The sequence below is a fragment of the Urocitellus parryii genome, chromosome 8 (assembly GCF_045843805.1).
Source record: "Urocitellus parryii isolate mUroPar1 chromosome 8, mUroPar1.hap1, whole genome shotgun sequence".
NCBI classification, from domain to species: domain Eukaryota; kingdom Metazoa; phylum Chordata; class Mammalia; order Rodentia; family Sciuridae; genus Urocitellus; species Urocitellus parryii.
The window spans coordinates 51,663,727-51,684,081 of record NC_135538.1 but is presented as its reverse complement, the minus strand read 5'-3'; the positions used below and the strand labels follow the sequence as shown (position 1 = coordinate 51,684,081).

The 20,355-nt window shown below is 38.5% G+C and overlaps 1 protein-coding gene across 1 annotated transcript; it reads left to right on the top strand.

Annotated features, from left to right (window-relative positions):
- Positions 1-3,455: 3,455 nt before the first annotated feature.
- Amd1 (adenosylmethionine decarboxylase 1) lies at positions 3,456-18,423 on the top strand. Its single transcript, XM_026389619.2, has 9 exons — positions 3,456-3,862; positions 13,198-13,284; positions 14,699-14,825; positions 15,030-15,132; positions 16,563-16,605; positions 16,727-16,871; positions 16,993-17,085; positions 17,170-17,325; positions 17,720-18,423. The coding sequence occupies exons 1-9, from the start codon at positions 3,753-3,755 to the stop codon at positions 17,858-17,860; spliced, it is 1,005 nt and encodes a 334-aa protein (XP_026245404.1). The 5' UTR covers positions 3,456-3,752; the 3' UTR covers positions 17,861-18,423.
- Positions 18,424-20,355: the final 1,932 nt, after the last annotated feature.

Genomic DNA, 20,355 nt, shown 5'->3' with positions numbered 1-20,355 from the left:
AAATAAAATTTTTAAAAAAGCTGGGTGTGGTGGCACATACCTGTAATCCCAGTGACTCAGGAGGCTAAAACAGGATAAACAAAGTTCAAGGCCAGTCTCAGTAATTTAGTAAAACCCTGAGCAATTAAGTGAAACTCTGTCTCTCATAAAATATTAAAAAGGGCTGGGGGGCTGGGGTTGTGGCTCTGCAGTAGAACACTTGCATAGCATGTGTGAGGCACTGGGTTTGATTCTCAGCACCAAATTTAAATAAATAAAATAAAGATCCATTGACATCTTTTTTTTTTTTTAAGAGAGGGGGGGGAGAGAGAGAGAGAGAGAGAGAGAGAGAATTTTAATATTTATTCTTTAGTTATTGGCAGACACAACACCTTTGTTTGTATGTGGTGCTGAGGATCGAACCCGTGCTGCATGCATGCCAGGCAAGCGGGCTACTGCTTGAGCCACATCCCCAGCCCGACATCTTAAAAAAAAAAAAAAAAAAAAAAAAGGCTGGGGATGTGGCTCGGTGGATAAGTACCCCTGGGTTTAATCCCTGGTACCAAAGGGAAAATTTTTTTTTTTTTTTTTTTTTTTTTTTAAAGAGCTGGGGCCAGGTGTGATGGCAAGTTCACAAACCACCTCAGCAACTTAGCAAAGCCCTAAGTAACTTAGTGAGACCCTGTATCAAAAGAAAAAATGAAAAAAGGGCTCAGGATGTAGCTCAGTGGTAAACTATTCCTGGGTTCAATCCTCTAGTACCCACCTTGCCAAAGAAAAAAGAGCTGGGGTTGTAGCTCAGTCTTAGAGTGCCTGCCTAGCTTGGATGAGACCCTTTGTTCAATACCCAGTACCATATGAGCACACACAAAAAGACTGAATAAATGACAATTGAGACCAACCATTGAACCACTGGGTTTAGCAAGATGTGGACCCTGAGAAGTGGCTTTTTGGTCAAGTCCTAGAGACAAAATTCTATTTGGAGGATTTGAAAAAGCAATGAGGTAGAAATTGCAAGTGTGGACTTGTCTTTTATATCTTTCAAGGAGTTTTACTGTTAAGGGGAGCAGAGAAATTGGGTTACAACTCAAGAGAAGAGTGGAGTCAGGTAAGGAGTTTCTAAAGTTGAGTTGGAATAAAGCTGGGGATGTGGCTGAATCATAAAGTGTGTACTCAGCATGTTGGAGGTCCTGGGTTCAATTCCTAGCAAGCGCGTGTGCACACACACACACACACACACACACACAAGGTTGAGATTCTATTAGGAATGATTACTAAAAAGAGTATGGGGAGTGGTGTCTTAAAAAGACCTGCAAGATCAAATGCTGCTCAATAAGCATTTTTTTTTTTTTTTTTTTTTAATGAGGGAAAAAGGACACTCTAATGGGAAGAGGTTGATGAGAAAGGAAACCAGTTTAGGAATGTCTAAAACATTTTAGACATGTTGAGTTCAGTGAAATATTTAAGTTAAGACTAACTAACTTAATAATAAGTACAAGAGCTGGGCATGGTTGGCATGCCAGTAATCCCAGCAACTCAGGAGGCTGAGACAGGAGGATTACCAAGTTCAACACCAGCCTCAGCAATTTAGGAAGGCCCTAAGCAATTTAGCAAGACTCTGTATCAAAATAAAATATTAAAAGGGCTATAGATGTACTTCAATGGTAAGGCACCCCTGGGTTCAATCCCCAGTACCAAAGGAAAAAAAAGTACAAAGGATTTTGAGCTTCAAGACAATAATGATGCCTAAGAAAAATTATATATTTTACAAATGATCAATCCAATTCATAGACACTATTTTAAATTATCCTATATCAAATTTACAAGGATTTACCTTGCCAAGATTCTTGGCACTTTTATATTGACTTAAATTGCATTGGGAAAAGCATAATAGTAATTGAAAAGCAACTAATTATAAGCAATTATAAGCCAAATTATGTTTATACCACAATTAGTGTTTGAGGTGGTTTAGTAGGCAGATTCTTCATTTCAATAAGCAACCATCAAATAATTGAATAGCTTGTAAAATAGAAATACTCCTTTTATCTTTATTCCAAGCTTAACAATTACATCCTCTTTTAATTATTATTATAATAAAATAAGTAACATTTTATTATATTTTGTTCCAATCCCCAATTTGAGTTGGATGCTTTTAAAAACATGGCACAAGTTTCAGAGTGACTGGTCTTGTTTTTGTTAGACAAGTACCATCTTACGGGGTATCTACAGTAGGAACTCCCACCATGCCATTTTCAGTGGATTTTTCATGCTGATATTATCTTATTTCACTTTGAGGAAAGTTTTTCATTACGAATAATAGGAGTAAGTTACTTTTGTCTTGTGACAATGGTAGTTTTTATGTCAAGGTGGTTTTTACTCCAGTATTTCCAAGTCATAAATAACTTCATTACAATTTTGCCACCTCGGGTTAAACGTAAGTATACTTCATACTACTTTTAAAGTATAAAGTAGACTTCACAACTACTTTATACTTTTGATTGATTAGTGATATATTAGAGCGATGATTCTTTAAGTTGCCTCAAGTGATAGCTCTGGAATCTGTTACATCAATAACTGCGCCGCAAATTTGGGGGATTGGGAGGACACCCTTTCAATCACTTCATCAGTTTAAGAAACATATTATCAAATAGCCTCAGATTATATTTAACAAACCTAGTTTCTAGAAGTAGTTTTGCTGAATAAATTCCCGACCAGTTCAAGGGCGGCTGTTGCCTTCTGCCAACTCCAAGGCTCGCCTAGTCACATGGTGAGAGATAGGTACAGGAGCCCTCCAAGGCTGGACGCCACGTTGCTTTTTCCCCTTTTGAAAAGGAGACAACGCTTCTGGCTATTGTGTAAACGGGTCGAGAATTACATTCATTTGCACGTCAGATAACGCGGGAGCTGAATAAAAGCGCCTTCTAATTCGACCTCTGGCACCTTGTATGTCACGGACAAATGCTGACTTTTAATGCTTGATTGCGTTCGCCTCAAGGAAACACACTTTAAAGAACCGCCAAGTACCTCAGCAGTCGCGGCAAACTGCACAGAATCAAAACCACCAGCCAACCTAGCACAGGCCACCACCCCAGTCAAACCCGCCAACACCCCTAAGGACGCCCCCATGTTCTCTGTTAACAAGTTTTATGCAGGGCTGGACAGCCTTTGCTCACTGCGTTCCCGCTCTCCCCACCCACTCTGAATTCAACCCCAGTTCCTGGTCCCCAGTCGGACAACGCCGCGGAGGATCCGGCTCAGGGGACTGTGATAGTTCCATCTGCAGCGCAGCTGGTAGTTCCCAGCGCTCCCTATCGGCCCAACGCCAGCCAGCCGCGGCTCAGCCACTAGTGAGTGACAGCGAGCTGCTCCTGTGAGTCGTAGGGGCGGGTCTATGCGTCATTTCCTGGCCTTTCGGAGACCCGCCGTATATAAGGTCTGCACTCACGCAGCGCTCTCGCTTACACAGTATGGCCGGCGACATTAGCTAGCGCTCGCTCTACTCTCTGTAACGGGAAAGCAGCGGACTACAAGAGACTGAACTGTATCTGCCTCTATTTCCAACAGACTCACATTCAACTTTCGCTCACACACACAAAGCCGGGAAAATTTTATTAATCCTTTTTTTAAAAAATTTAATATAAAATTATAGCAAAAAAAGGAACCTGAACTTTAGTAACAGCTGAAACAATCCGCAGCGGCGGCGGCAGCGGCGGGAGAAGAGATTTAATTTAGTTGATTTTCTGTGGTTGTTGGTTGTTCGCAGTCTCACGGTGATGGAAGCTGCACATTTTTTCGAAGGGACCGAGAAGCTGCTGGAGGTTTGGTTCTCCCGGCAGCAACCCGACGCAAACCAAGGATCTGGGGATCTTCGCACTATCCCGAGGTAGGTGCCCGTGGCGCTCTCCCGCAGATCCGGGCCCGAGGGTCGTCTCTGCTTTCAAAGCACCAGACCCTAGCCCCTGCCGGATATCCGCAGCCTTCAGGTGGGGCCGAGGCCGCGAGCAGGGGTCGTTTCGACCGCCGTGGAGGGCGCGGAGTCTTGTGGGGGAAGCAGCGCGTCCACGCGAGGCGGGAACCGGCTTCTCCCGTTGCCCGGCAGGCACTGCCCTGGGGGAGGGGAGGAGGCCGGCATGGCCGCGTGCTCAGGTAAAGTCCCCGGCCGCGGCGGCGGGCGGTGGGCGACGCCGCGCAGCGAGTTTTGCGGCCTCTGCCTCTTCCACACTCCTGTCCGTTGTTCGCAGTTCGGGCCCTGAAAGGTGGCGGGCGCCTGGGTGGGAGGCTGCGCGGGCTCCCTGGGGCAGGTGTGGCTGCGCTGGCTCAGGCGCTAATTCGGGTGTGCCCGCCTCGGGTAGGGGCGGAGGGAGCGAGCGGGACTCTTTTTTTTTTTCTTCTTTCCCTGGGCGCCTTGAGGAAGGGGCCCTCTGGCCTTGGTGGAGGGGCTGGCGAGCAGGCCTCCCGCCGCGGTCTCGGCGGACAACGTGTGGCGCTTGGGCGGCGGGGATTGGGCGGGAGCCGCCGTGTCGCAGAGGCTGGGCCCCACCGCCGCCGTAACGTGCTCTATGGCAGAGCGTTTTCAGGGCAGTGGGTGGGTTGTGATAATGTTGGGGAAGCCACTGGAGACGCCGTGGAATCGCCAAGGGTTGCCCCCTGGTCTCTTGACCTTGGGTTGTGTAACCTGTTACTGAGACGGCAGGAAGACGGGAGACCGCAGTAGGGTTGAGGAGAGGTGCAGGGGTGGGGAGGTCTGTCTACATTTGCGGGGTAGAAGCTTGTCTGTCCCAGGACGTAATACCTTTAATGCTTAAGCTTAAGGAAAGGAATGGGGCCCCACTCGCACCGCGGAGCTCAAGTGTGGGAGAGCTGAGCTGGTCGCGCGGTAGTGCCCTTTTTGTAGTTTTGCTGTGGAAATGGAAGCGCAGATAAATGCACAGGTGATGTTGAGGATGCATGGGCCCTGTTCCTGGCGGCGTTCACACCAGTAGCAACCCGTCGCCCTCCTAGGCCCCTCCGCGGTTTCCCGGCGCGTTAGAGAGGCCAGGGTGGCGGTGTGGCGGAGAAACCGGCGTGTCCCGCTTCATTGAGATGCGGCGACCAATGAGCTCCTGGGCTCCTCCGAGAGCCTGGCCCCAGGGTGTGGGCCAATGGGCGTTTTAGGAATGTTGGCTGCGCTTGCAGCCGTCCCTTGACAAAAAGCAACTGGAGAAGAGAATCCAGGCAGACACGTGCTGCTGAGACTTTAAGGCACACTGGGAAACGCAGTTCTTGAACGTTTCCACTGTAAGGGAAAAATTCTTGGTTACTAAAATGCCATGGGCCTTATTTTTCAAGCTTCGTGTGGTTCTTATAATGTCTAACATGGCATATGTGCCAGGCCCAGTTCAAAAGAAACACTTTAAAAATATGTGTGTGTGTGTGTGTGTGTATGGAAGAGGTTACTTTTTTCCAAAATAACCACGGCGAAGCTTATTTTTAGAGGTAGGAAAACTTGTTTATGATAGGCATTTGGAAAAAGTATTGGCATCAGCATTATCACCTAGAAAATCTTGGCAAGAACAGGCCTCGAAAATAATAAAAGTTATGTTGGTGTAGTTATTCACATTTGAAGACTTAAATAATTTGTAACACGTTCTTAATAGAGAGAAGAGTTTTGTTCTCTTCACATTCTAAGGCAAAAATGCCAGAATTTGTGCTTGGATTCTTTTAGTAAAGTGTTTCCTGAGTGAAGGAGAGGGAGAAAGGCTTTTTACAAGGCAGCCCGTTTTCTTTAAATGTTTAAGAACCACTTTTACATGGTACTTACTACATCTGAAATACTTTTACTGCTTCAGTGTAACTCAAAATGATGGCAAAAGTTAAGCCTTTAAAGACAGAATATTCTGAGTTTTGCTTTTTTTTTTTTTTTTAAGATTTCATAACTTGGTGCCATTGTGGGCATTTAACATTCGTTGAACTACTGTTGGAAATCTACCACAAATCGGATGCTTTAGATAAGGCGAATTAAGTAATAACTGAAAAATATCTGTGGTAACTAAGACATCTATTGGTAGCCTTTGTGGGAACATTTTTTAGTAGCCAGTCAAGCTAAGGATGCACTGGTTGGGCTATTAAGGTAGAAAAGTATCCAAAAAATAATGAATAGATATCGCTTAGCAAGAGAGGAATCATTTGAAGGGAGACTGGTCTTTGAGGAGTTGGGGTGCAGGCCCCAGAAAAACCCGTAGAAGAATTATCTGTCAGAAGAATATACATAATGAAGTGGCCTCTGGATTTGAATTCTAACTGCATTAAATAGTGTGAATCCTTTCCTCATCTTTAAAATGGAGACAATAATGGAATACCTTGAGGTAGTGTGAGGATTAAATAGGTTAATGTTTTCTACAGTAAAACATTACCTTTGTTTTAGATTTCTTAAGGACAAAAATCTTCTTTTAGAGCAACCAAGGCTAGAGAAGAAAGCATGATACCAAGTTGTAATAAAAAAGATACACTTGAAAGATGCCTTAGCAATTTGATGTGCAGCAGTTACTTTTATTCAAAGAGGAAAAATAGTCACTGGAGAGTTTTAGACTGCTTTGTACATTCATCCTTCCACAGAATACTCTTATAGCTTTGTGTTTGTTAAATGGTTAAAAAATCGAAAACCAGAAAGTCCTTGCCTGTCCTTGACCCATCCTGCTGCCCTCAATGTCCATTAAAAGGCGAATAGACAAAAGGTCACTGCTAAAAGATTAACAGTCTGGGTTAAAGTAATCAAGTCTATTTATGAAATATATTAAACATAATAATATAGAAATGATTAAGAGATTGAGAAGGCTAAGGTGTCCAAGGAACATTTTTTTAGATGCCTAAGACATTAAAAAGATAAGGGTATTATGGAAAATTTATCTAGAAAAATGCCTTTCCAAAAATGATACAAGTAGATTAAAAAACCTAAAATAGTCCTAATAATTGTTATTACATACGCTGAAGGTAGTCATTAATCATCTTACAAAGGAAACTAGACCCAGATGGTTTCACTGGAATATTATATCCAAGGAAGAAATGATTATAACCTTTTCACAACATTTTCCCAGGATGTAAATCATTTTGTGGTCAGCATTATTTTTATAACATGACTTGACAAGATGTGAAGGACTGGGACAATCATTCTCTGACAGGATAGAAAAGGGTACACAGCCCATGTTGAACTCTGGCTGCATGCTAGAACTTTCTCCACCACTGAGCTCCACCCCCAAATCTGGCGATTTTTTTTAAAAGTTAAATATCTGTCATGAATCCATCTAGTCAAAGATAACAAATATGTCTCCATACAAAGACTTCTACGTGAATGTTCTTGGTAGCTTTGTTTATAATAGACCCCAAACAGGAAGCAAATGTCTATTAAAACAGGCAAATGGGTGAGCAAATTATTATATGTCCGTACAGTAGAATTCTACCCAGACATTTAAAAATGAGCCACTGATATGCAAGAACATGAATGATAATGTAAAAGTAATTAACACTGATTAAAAGAAGCTAGACAAAAGTACATTTTTAAACACTAAAAAGTGCAGAGTCATCTGATAGAAGACAGATCCATGTTTGCTTGAGGATGGAGTAAAGGGAGAGGTGTATTACGAAGGAGCATGAGGGACTTTTGGAGATAAATTTCTGACTGATGAGCATGGTACTGGAGATTGAACCCAGAGCCTTGAGCATCCTTCTTAAGCAAGTGCTATTTTTCTGTCCTTTTTTTTTTTTGCTATTTATGAAATGTTCAATCAGGTCTATTTAGCCTACCTTTGGGTTGACTTTTCAATTTGTAAAAATTAGAAATATTTTTCTTGCTGTATTCCCCTTTTTTTTTTTTTTTTGGTATGGTATCTCTGAGAAGAAGAAAAGCCTATTGATATTTTCTCTTTAATAATTAGCTGATTTTGCATTGTATGTAAGACATGCCAAAGTCTGGAAGACACGCCCCTCAAGATTATTATTTTACCTTGCATAATCAGATCTTTAGTTCACCTGGGATTGATTTGTGGATAAGGGAATAGAAAGCGCTTGAAACAAAATTTGTGTATCTTTCCCAGCTTTAAAGGCAAATCAAGCTGGAAACTTCTTCCTGAATTTTATTTATTTTTTTCCTAAATAGTTCTTACCCTCTTATAGGGTAATTCATCTTGAGTGTAATTCAAAAGAATTACATAGTAATGAGAAGTTTTTGTGCTAAATTTCTCAAATGAGAAGAGATATGTGGGGTTTTTGTTTGTTGTTAACAAAAGAAATGCTTAGCTGGTATAGTTGGGTTAAAGAGTATTAACGTTTGTTGAGCAGCAGCTAGACATATCCAGATGATCTGTGGGTTTAAAAAAACTTACTTCATATGGTATTTGAATTTGAAATATTAAAGGGAGAGGCAACTTCTTAGGGTTAACCTGAAGTTTAATCTTTAAGATCTTAAAAGTATGGATTGTAATTGTAGCACATGGGAGAGCACTTGCCTGCTGTGTGCCAAGACACTGGGTTCGTTCGGTAGCACCAAAGAAGAGAGCTGGGGAAATAGCTCAGAATGTTGGATAAAATTCACTGGCCATATAGAAAATGCCTTAGGGCCATTGCACTAAAATTATGGACCAAACAAGCCTTTTTATAAGAAATGGCAACTTGAGCAGGGTGGAAATATTGAGGAAGAAGTCTGTTAGAAAATTTTTGATGAGAAAACAGTTTAATTTTTTTTTCAGGATTATAAAATCCTTCTTGCTGTTCATGGTAAGGAGGTTGAGTTTAGCTGGGAAATTCTAGTGGAGGTGAAGAGAATAAATGTTTTAATAATTTTGGGAGTGTTAGAGGTGCTTTTAGTTTCATGAAAATATAAAAACTAGAATCTTGTGTTGAAAGTGTCATTTAGAATTGGTAGGATATCCTGCTATTCTTTGCAAATTTTGTAAACTATAAAACAAAATTTTCAGTAAAGGTGGTAAATCACACCTCAGCATTAACCTTCTCTGAACTCATGCCTTATTTAACTACATAATTGCACAGTGTTGGAGTTTTAGTCATTTACACTGAAGGAATTTACAGCCTATTGCCAAAAAACGTTTTAGTGTAAATGTTTTGGAGCTGAAAAGCTTCCTATTGAAGAACTATGCTTCTCATTGCATTCCTCATCATTTTAAAAAAAAATTTAATCGTGTTTTTAAAACCACTTGTCTTTAAGGGAGCACATGTTGAAATGAAATCTAGGGGTGTTCATGTAAAATTTTATGGGAGCCAGAGGAATAGCTAAGTGGTGGAACATTTGACTTAAATGTGGAAGGTCCTCGTTTGAGCCTGGGCGGGGGGGACTTTTTGGGGATCACTTTATTCAGCTCTTTCCAGGCTCCAAAAGTGGCTTTAGTGTCTCCACTCTGCAGTACATTGCCTGTGACTGTATTCTTCTGGGACCAAGTAGAGAAAGGAGGAGGAGGAAGGAGATAAGTAACAGGGATCTCAATGGTGCTCTTTGTTTTTGGGACCACAGTTGTTTTAAAAAAGATTCTCCTGGGCTGGGGTTGTAGCTCAGTGATAGAGCACTTGCCTAGCACATGAGAGATACTGGGTTCCATCCTCAGCACCACATACACATAAATGAATAAAGGTATTGGGTCCATTTACAACTGAAAATATATATTTTTAAAATTGTTCTCCCTTATAGTTGATAGTTGTAGCTACCACAACTACTATAGGACTTCAAGGGTGCAAGGATAGGAAAAAAATGGAGGGGGGAGCCAAACCAAAAAAGATGGGATTTCCCTACATTATCTGATCCAAAAGGGCTCCCTTGTTTGCAGACCAGAACTAAAAGGCCTGTTTTGGAACTTTTTGTTTTCACCAAGTAAGTTCAGGGTTTCTGGATGCCTGAAACCAGTCCAACATACATCAAATGGGAAGGAAAGCAAAAAACAGGACTGCTGATTTCAGTAGCATTTTGATTTTCTTCTTCAGTTCACCTGTTAACATTTTACTTCGAAGTCTTGCATTCTGTCCAGGGTTGTGTTGCTTTGTTTTGAGGTTTTAGGACTCAGCTTCCTGAGTAGCTGTGACCGAAAACACATGCGATTGCACCTGGATCTGTCCCAGGGTTTTTAGTTTAGTAAAAGACCATGTATGTACTTCCATCTTGGCAAAACCTGAATGCACTTTTACTTGTTCATTGTTAGTAAAACAAGTGTAGCTTAGTGGTGGAGTACTTGTCAAATCATTTCTCATCTAATAATACTGTTCAGATAGGTTTTTTCATTCTTAAGAGAAAGAAAGTAATTGCTTTGAACACTGTAAGACAGTTGGATGGATAATCAAGAAGCAAGAAAGGTGAAAGAAAACTAAAGAGGTCAATACAATGCTGCTTTACGTGAACATAAGAAAGGTTAAGAAAAATTGAAGATTTCAGCACATTGCTTTATCACGTTTCTGTTGGGACAATAAGTGTGCTTTTGTAAATAAAGTTTTATTGGAACCTAGCCACACCATTCATTTATATAATGTCTTTGGCTGTTTTCTCCCTATAAGGACAGAGCTGAGTAGTTTAAACATGGACTGTCAATTTTGCCTTGCAAAATTTACTCTCTAGCTTTTTACAGAAAGTTTGCTGACTCCTGTTTTAGAGGAAGAGTTTTCACTGTCCTGTTCATAGAAATAATGGGAAAGACAAGTGTTTTCTGCAATTGGCAGAGGCATTTTCTTTCTTTTTTTTAATATTTATTTTTTAGTTTTAGGTGGACACAATATCTTTATTTTACATTTATGTGGTGTTGAGGATCGAACCCAGTGCCTATGCATGCTAGGCAAGCACTCTACCACTGAGCCACGACTCCAGCCTGACATTTTCAAAATTATATATCTATGATTAGAATGTCAGTCATCAAACTAGTTATGGTGGAAGGTGTCTTGTTTTGTTCACAAACCCACTGTAATGAATCATTAGACTATATTATAAACTGTTTTTACAATGATGTTTGGAAATTCTTGGTATTGTAAATTTTAAACAGTGGTTCAATAAATTATACTAATAGTTACAAAGCTGATTGAAGAGGCATGATAATTTTGGAATGTGTTCATATAGGACCACAAGATACTGATTTGGTAATTGAAAATTATTATACACAATTCTTGGGTGCTTATAAAACAAAGAAATATGGATAAAATGCTTTCTGGTTTGAATTACTTTTTCTGTTTTTAAAGAGCACTTCTTCATATCATTGTTTCTTAGCTGGGGGTAATATGTTATCCATGAGACTTTTGGTAATATTCAGAGGCAATTTTTGTTATCAGAAATTGGGGAGTTGGGAGGCTGGGATTGTGGCTCAGTTGCTAGAGTGCTTGCCTAGTATGCATTAGGCACTGTTCCGGCCCTGGCACCACATTGAAAAAAAAATAAATGAAGATATTGTGTTCATCTACAACATAGATAGATAGATAGATAGATAGATAGATAGATAGATAGATAAAACTTGGGGAGATGAGGATGCAGGGTACCTGTAATTCCAGCAACTTGAAAGACAGACAGGAAGATCATAAGTTCTAAGGCAGCCTCAGCAACTTTAGTGAGCAACTTAGTATCTCAAAGTAAATAATAAAAAGGGCTGGAGGAGTGGCTCAGTGGTAAAGCATCCCTGGGTTAAATCCCCAGTACCAAATATTTTTTAATAGGTCCTAAGATGATAATAAGTGATCCCAAAGAAACAGGTGTTCTTCATTAATAATGTAATGGATTGAATGATCTTAGTCACTGTGACTGAAAAGCAACACTTAAGTAGCATGTCAAATTTTTTTCCTTGAGGCATAAATAAAAATGGATTTTGGAGTGTTTATGAAGGACAGAAGACTTACTTATCAGGTACCTGTTCAATAAAAGTTTAAATTACACCCCTTCCCCCACTTTTTTTTAAATATAAAAAGGTATTGTTATCTGTTGGTATCCATGGGCATTGATTTTTAGAATGCTCCAGAATACTAAAGTCTACAGATTCTCAAGTTACTTTATGTAAAATGGCATGATATTTTCATAAAATCTGCTATTGGCACTTACAAAAAAAAAAAAGACCAAGCCAGAGGTAATTTCAAAGATTGCCACAAAGCGGGAAGGTTGTATCTATCCCTAAGGTCTGGGTTGGTTTGTTCTCCCTCCCCCATTTCCCTCAGCCCTTGATTATTACTTTTTACATTAAAGCATATTTTTTGTAGAATTGGAATACTTGCTGTGGGTCTTTAACTTGTACATTGTGAGCTTTTGAATTACAAATAAGAAGTTCAAGTCTACTGTTAGACTTAAGCAGATTTTACTTTTTAAAATTCTGCCTCTGAGCTCCAACCCAGCCTTTTTGTTATTTTTATTTTGGGATAAGTCCTTGCTAAGTTGCCTCAAATTTTAGATCTTCCTGCCTCAACCTCCCTGATGGCTGGGGATTACATGCAAGTGCTTCTAACCTTGACTGTCAATTTGATGGCAAGAGATACTAGCTACACAGTATAGTATAAGAGTACCAGATTGCTCCATCATTTAGATTTTTAAATCTCTGCTTATTTGATGAAATATGTATATATGTCTTCCTGGGGATTGAACCCAGGAGTGTACTACCACTGAGCTGTGTATCCCCATCCCTTTTTATTTTTGAGGCAAAGGTCTCACTAAATTGCCAAGGCTCGCTGAAATTTACCATCCTCTTGCCTCAACCTCCTAAGTAACTGGGGTTAGTAACTGGGGTACAGGCACATGCCACCGTAACTGGCATGCTTATTTTTAGTACTGACAATTGGAACCAGGGCTTTATGCATTCCAGGCAAACACTCTACCACTGAGCTATACCCTAACCCAGATGATGCTCTTTTTAAAAATGTGAGTTTGCGGGGCTAGGGTTGTGGCTCAGTGGTATTACACTAGCTAGCCTAGCATGTATAGGGCACTGGGTTGGATTCTCAGCACTGCGTATGAATAAATAAAATAAAGATTCATCAACAGCTAATGATTTTTTTTTAATGTGAGTTTCACAAAATATCAGATTTTAACTTGAATTTCTTTAACCATAATGAGTTAGTGAATTCCTTGGTTTGTGAGCCTTTGAATTTCCTAAGTGGCTTATTCGCATTTTTGCTCATTTTTCTTTTAGTGATTTGTAGTCATAAAGAATAGGTCAAGTGGGGGAGCATTTATGAATAGGCAAGTACTGTTAACTAATAGTATTTTTTGTTGTTAAATAATAGATCTGAATGGGATATACTTTTGAAGGATGTGCAATGTTCAATCATAAGTGTGACAAAAACTGACAAGCAGGAAGCTTATGTACTCAGGTAAGTTCCTATAGAACAGGTGTTAACTAGCCATTTTCGGTTCTAATCATAAATTTATGTGAAATATCATTGTTCCTCTCAGTCTCAGTTGTATGATAATTTTCACCATGGTTGTAAGAATTTTATGGTATAAAATAAAGTTAGTAATCCTGGTGTTTCTAAGCAGATTTTGAAACTTAATAGCTCTTCAAGCTGGTTGCCATCTTTGCATTGCAGTAATTATAAGTATCTTGACTAGTTTATATTGTGATGTATGTAAGGTCTCTACTTATGTTTGACTAGTTTATATTGTGATGTATGTAAGGTCTCTACTTATGTTTGGAGTATTCAGGTATTTATCAGAATACTTTTCTGTATCTATCTAGTAAAAAGAAATATTGGGATGGTTGCAGAAATAGGATGTGAGAATAAGTAATGCAAGATATGTATTTAGCAAATAAGTTTAAATAATTTAGGCATATACTAGTGACAGTTTTTAGACTGCTGTTTATAGTTAGCCATCTGGAGCCAGATGAGAGAATGAGCAAGCCAGGCACAGTGGTACGGGCCTGTAATCTCAGTGGCTCAGGGCAAGGAGATAGGAGGATCACAAATTCAAGGCCAGCCTCAGTAACTTATCCAGGCCCAAAGCAACTTAATGAGACCCTGTCTCAAGCTGGCCACAGTGGCATATGCCTGTAATACCAGTGTCATGGGAGGCTGAAGCAGGAGGACTATGAGTTCAAAGCTAGTCTCAGAAATGGTGAGGCGCTAAGTAACTCAATGAGACCCTGTCTCTAAATAAAATACAAAAAGGGCTGGGGGGCTGGGCCTGGGGCTCAGTGGTAGAACACTCGCCTAGCGGGTGTGAGGCCCTGGTTTTGATCCTCAGCATCACATTAAAAAAATAAAGGTATTGTGTACAACTACAACTAAAAAATAATATTTTTTAAAAGGGAGAGGTGCTGAGCATGTGGCTCAGTGGTCAAGTGCCAGAGCTCAATCCTAAGTACCAAAAAAGAGGGGGAGAGACCCTCTCTCAGTATAAAACCAAAAAAGGGCTAGGGAATATAGCTCAGTAGTAGTGCCCAGATTAAATTGGGGGGAAGTGGGGAAGAAAGCAAGAATGGATCCTATCCCAAAAAGATGTAGAAAGATCTTTCATTCTTAGATGCTAGTGTTCCTAGGATACTTATGAATAGAAGAGGAAGGTGGCTATGTATAATGAGCTAATTCAATGAAGATTCTAGAATCTTAAACTGTTTTGTTGTTGTTTTAATAACAGAAGGAAAGACTTCTCTTCTGTAGTACATTATTTGCTTCCTTTGAATACTGACATTTTAATGTACTAGCCAAAAATCAGAAATGATGATGTAGTAATAATCAGTAGTACATAAAAATCTCATAATAATCCTTTGACTTTTTTCAACTACAGTGAGAGTAGCATGTTTGTCTCCAAGAGACGTTTCATTTTGAAGACATGTGGTACCACCCTCTTGCTGAAAGCACTGGTTCCCCTGTTGAAGCTTGCTAGGGATTACAGTGGGTTTGACTCAATTCAAGTAAGTATTCAGAAACATTATTTAAGGCTTAAAATAGAGACTATACTAGTGTCACTTCATTAGCTAATTTGTTGCTTCAAAAAGTACATTGAAGAAAATATTTTTTTTTAAGAGTGAATTTTGCTGACTTTTAATTTGCAAAATAGTTGAATTGTTTCAGAAGTTCTTAGTATCCATCTGTGTCCTCTCTTTTTTTCCCCCAAGAGCTTCTTTTATTCTCGTAAGAATTTCATGAAGCCTTCTCATCAAGGATACCCACACCGGAATTTCCAGGAAGAAATAGAATTTCTTAATGCAATTTTCCCAAGTAAGTTCAAATAGAATTTAAACATTTTTCCTATTGAACTTAGAGGGTGTAACCTTTCAAAGATTTTTTTTCTTTTAATATATATGAGAGGATGTACATATAGTCCTGTATACATACTCTTCATTATTTCTTAGAAATTTAACATACTTGGATGTTTTATCTGTACAATAGTGTTTGGGGTTTTTTTGTTGTTGTTGTGTTGGTTGGTTGGTTGGTTTTTGTTTGTTTGTTTTTTAATCTGAGGTAGGATCTCACTAAGTCATCAGAGTGGCCTTAAACTTGGATCCTCTTGCCTGACACACAGCTAATGGTGACCTCTATAATAGCTTATATTATTGAAAATATGCAGAATTTGTCAGACGTGGGTGTACATTCCTGAAATCCTGGTGACTGGGAAGGCTGAGGGAGGAGGATCACAAGTTCAAAGCCAGCTTCAGCAACTTAGGGGAGATCCTTTCTCAAAAAAATAAGAAAAAAGAGCTGGGGATATGGCTCAATGGTTGAATGCCCTGGGGTTAAATCCTTGCTACCAAAAATATATATGTATATGCAGAACTTATAGAGAGTAAAAATATCAGATATGAGTTAGTAGATAACTTATTTCAAATTTTGTATTGTGTGTGTGCTCTTGTAAAAAATAACTGCATCTCAAATCAGTGCTGTTGAAACAGCAGAATAAGGAAACCATGGAAGCTTTGACACTGGCATGTGCCTGTAATTTCAGTCACTAAGGAAACTGAGGCAAGAAGATTACTTTAGCCCAGGAGTTCAAGATCAGCCTGGGAAATACAAATACAGCAAGACTTTCTTCTCTCTTATAATAAAAAAGAAAGAAAATCATGGAATTGAATGCCTGTTTCCTAATTAGTTACCTAATTCCAGTACCCTGACTTGCTAAGTGAGACTGAAAACCTAGGATAATTTGATAACTTCACATAGTCCCCCAGAGGCATAATTATTAAAAAGAAAATAAGGGATCTGAGAATGTATCTTCTTAGTAACCTATCACATCTAATAGGAAACACTACTAGGCTATATCAGAGAGTGGTAGGTATTTAGTGCAAATAGCTTGTAAAGGCTGATTATTGTTTGTATTTAGTTGGGAAAGTAGATAACTGGTGACCAAATTCCATTTTCTGTAGGAGTTTTAAGGGGAAGGTAAGCCATAGTTAACTATTTAAACCAACCATTAGTCAAAGTGTACTTTGTTCAAAGACAGAAAAAAATGTGTTTGGGGTATTTTCTTTCTTTTTTTAAGGACAGGATGTGATGGGGTATGCAATCCTGTCTATCTTGGAATCTATCTACTTCAATTACTCTTTTTGATGAAATTTCTTATAGGTGGCAAATAATATAATCTCACTTGTTAGATAGGTGATAATAAGCTATCATGTTAAAATGGGTTTATTTACATTCTCTTCTCTCAACAGATGGAGCAGCATATTGTATGGGACGTATGAATTCTGACTGTTGGTATGTTTGATAAAATGTTGTGGGTTTTTTTTTTTTTTTTTTTTTTTTGCTGTTGTCCATATAAGATTTATTTTAAACTACCACTTGCTGTTTTTAGGAACTATTTTTTACTTTCATACAGGTACTTGTATACTCTGGATTTCCCAGAGAGTCGGGTAATAAGTCAGCCAGATCAAACCCTGGAAATTTTGATGAGTGAGCTTGACCCAGCAGTTATGGACCAGTTCTACATGAAAGATGGTGTTACTGCAAAGGATGTCACTCGTGTAAGCATTTTTAATAAAAATTGTTGCTAGATTGTTCTGCTCTAATGCTGCATTTTTTATTTATCTCATTCTCTGTTTATTTTTCAATCTTATGTTTAATTTGGTCTTTGGTCTTTTCCAGGAGAGTGGAATTTGTGACCTGATACCAGGTTCTGTCATTGATGCCACACTGTTCAATCCTTGTGGGTATTCAATGAATGGAATGAAATCGGATGTAAGTAAATTACATCTTGCTATCTTGCTTCAATAATTATATTAAAATATTTTCCATTACTAATGCAAAGCTGTTTTCTCTAAGGGAACTTATTGGACTATTCACATCACTCCAGAACCAGAATTTTCTTATGTTAGCTTTGAAACAAACTTAAGTCAGACCTCTTATGATGACCTGATCAGGAAAGTTGTGGAAGTCTTCAAGCCAGGAAAATTTGTGACCACCTTGTTTGTTAATCAGGTAATTTGATTTCTTGTTGACAATAAATGTTTAAAAGGAAATGAAGATAATGAGGCCTATTGTAAGATGTATTCTAAGATAGCACACATATTTAGTCACTCAGATATCCAGAGGTACTACTAGTAGATCAGAAGCTTGTATTTCATTAACTTCTGTGTGTCCTTGTTTTATATCCAGCCGAATTGATGGGTTCCTCCCATCATGTTTATTTTCCTTATTGACAGGCCTAGTGGGGGACCATAAAATGTTCCACGCCCCCAAGCCCATTAGAAGAAAGGTAAACTAAATAAAATGCCAGTATCATTAAGATAGAAGGATATTTATTGCATAACTATTTTGTTTCAAAATACCTACAGATTGGAGGCACTGATGATTATTTCAATTTTCCCCCCAGAGTTCTAAATGTCGCACAGTGCTGTCATCACCCCAGAAGATTGAAGGTTTTAAACGTCTTGATTGCCAGAGTGCTATGTTCAATGATTACAATTTCGTTTTTACCAGTTTTGCCAAGAAGCAGCAACAACAGCAGAGTTGATTAAGGAAAATGAAGAAAAAACGCAAAAAGAGAACACACATAGAAGGTGGTGGCTGCTTTATAGATGATGATACTGGGGGCCATGCTTTCCATAACCACCACCTTGTAGTTGCAGAAAGCCCTAGATGTAATGATAATGATAGTGTAATCATTTTGAAGTGTATGCATTATTATATCAAGGAGTTAGATATCTTGCATGAATGCTCTCTTCTGTGTTTAGATATTCTATGCCACTCTTGCTGTGAAATTGAAGTGCATGTAGAAAAAAACTTTTACTGTATGAAACTTTACAACACTTGTGAAAACAATTCAATTTGGTTTATGCACAGTGTAATATTTCTGCAGGTATCGTCCAAAATTCCCCACAGACAAGGCTTTCGTCCTCATTAGGTGTTGGCCTCAGCCTAACCATCTGGGACTGTTCTATTATATTGCTGCCAGAATTTTACATCCAATTACCTCCACTTTCTAGAACATATTCTCTACTAATGTTATTGAATCCAGTTTCTACTTCATACAGATGTTTTTTGCAACAGCAATTAAATTTTTCTTTCACAAGACAAGTCCTTAAAATGATTCCAGTTACTCATTTTGTGTATTTACTATTTTAATAATTGTTTCTGCATTTGTAGTCTTTTGATTTTTTTTCCCCCTCAACCTGGTGTCTTCCCCTCCAGTCCCACAAATGAAGCAATAAACTTACACTGTGGGTTTATATACTAATCTTATATCCCAGGTGGGGAAAAGTCTCCGGGTTTAATTTTCTTTTAAGGGCATATTAATTTGACCTCCTTTTTTAATGGCATGGGCTCTTTTGGAAGGTAAGTGACAAAATTAAATATTTCTCACAAAAGAATTTTAAGCGTCTCCAATATTGACTAGCAAGAAGGACATGTAGAGTTATAGATTTGGGTATGCTAACTAAACTGTACACCCCATGTTATGTTATGCTCCTTGATAAATGAGATTAGCTTCAAACAGAGTACCATGCCTTTACTAACTTGCTAAGTAGTGATCTAAAAGGATTTTTATCACTAAGTAGATAAGTAGGGAGATTTAGTATATAGGTTGTCCTGGATTCATTAAATCCTGTCAGCTTGGATCATCCACCTTAACTTTTACTTTTAGTAGTCATTGCCACTAATTTCCTTTAATAGTGTATTATAAACTTTGGTTCAAAGCAGATCAGTGGTTTTCCATCTTAAGACTTAAAAGTTATGTGATTGACTAACTTGTTCTGACTTCATCTGTTCCCTTAATATCTTCCTCCTTCCATGGTATTCACAAGATAAAATGAATAACTGCCCAGAATGAAAATTGTACATGTTATTCAGATATTCCCATGTGTAGCAGAATGTATGGATGGATTTTTTTAAAATTAAAATTTAAAAATATTCAGTGAGAAATGACAAGTAATACAGGCTTTCAAGAGTTGTGATCTTTTATCTATATTTGCAAATACTGTGGTATTTAAGCAACTGAGAACAGCAAAATTGACTATTTTGTATTTCTTGAACTCAATATTTTCTTGATAATTTCTGGATTGATGCAGTGATGCTTTGTTCCTTCCATAGTTATAAGCGAAAAGCATTATTTCAGTGTTTCTCAACAAAATCTGCTTGGTTTGAAATCAAGTGGTTGGAACACTGTTTTGACTTATATCTCAAGCATGCTGTTGATCGAATGTTTCATTGAGGAAGCTTTCAATCAACTCGATCTGTTTGATTCCTAATGAGCACAGCACGTAATGTTTTGACTTGCTCTGTTGTGAGAACCTATACTCAAGGGTGGATTTTGTTTTGGAGCAGTATCAGTGGATTGGTAATGTTTGTTGGCTTTGAGGTCTAATTTTTATTTAAAATTTTTTTTCCTTCCCCTAATAGTCTTAAGACTTCTAATGTTGAAAACTTGGCACAAATTTGTGTGGAACAAAGCCTATAAAAATGAAAACTGTAGATTGAATAGGATCTATCCTAGTGTGATGATAGAAGAGGGAAAATTTTGGTGCCATAATTTCTCTCTTCATTAGTGTTGACTTAAATCAGTTGAAATGTATTTCTGTATCACAATTTAAGCCTCAATAAAAGTTTGCTTACTTAATTGTCTAGTGATATTAAGAAAGTTTTCTGTTGATCTGTTTTATGTCTACTTGACCAAATACTATGGACCTTTTATAGTTTAGGCTTTTAAACCATGGGGTATAGAGGATATCATTTATTGTTAAACTAGAGAAGATTTATAAGCTTGATCGTTTTTTCATGGAGGTATATTTTGTGTTTTGTTCTATGTTTGTTTAGTGGTGTTACTGGGGATCAAACCCAGGGCCACGTACTCTAGGCAAGCACTCTACCACTGAGCTACACCCCCAACCCCTCTTATTTTCTTGAATTGAGAAAATTTCATTTCTAATTTCCTGTCTCTAATTAGCTGAAAATAGTTTTATGAAAATTTATATATTCTGATCTTTCTCAGAATAAACTTAATGGAAAGGAAAT

Excerpts from the sequence above, each read along its gene's own strand:
- Amd1 (XM_026389619.2), top strand. The coding sequence starts at position 3,753 with ATGGAAGCTGCACATTTTTTCGAAGGGACCGAGAAGCTGCTGGAGGTT. Across the intron at positions 15,133-16,562 it reads TCTTAATGCAATTTTCCCAA|ATGGAGCAGCATATTGTATG; the intron begins GTAAGTTCAAAT and ends TTCTCTCAACAG. Across the intron at positions 16,606-16,726 it reads CGTATGAATTCTGACTGTTG|GTACTTGTATACTCTGGATT; the intron begins GTATGTTTGATA and ends ACTTTCATACAG.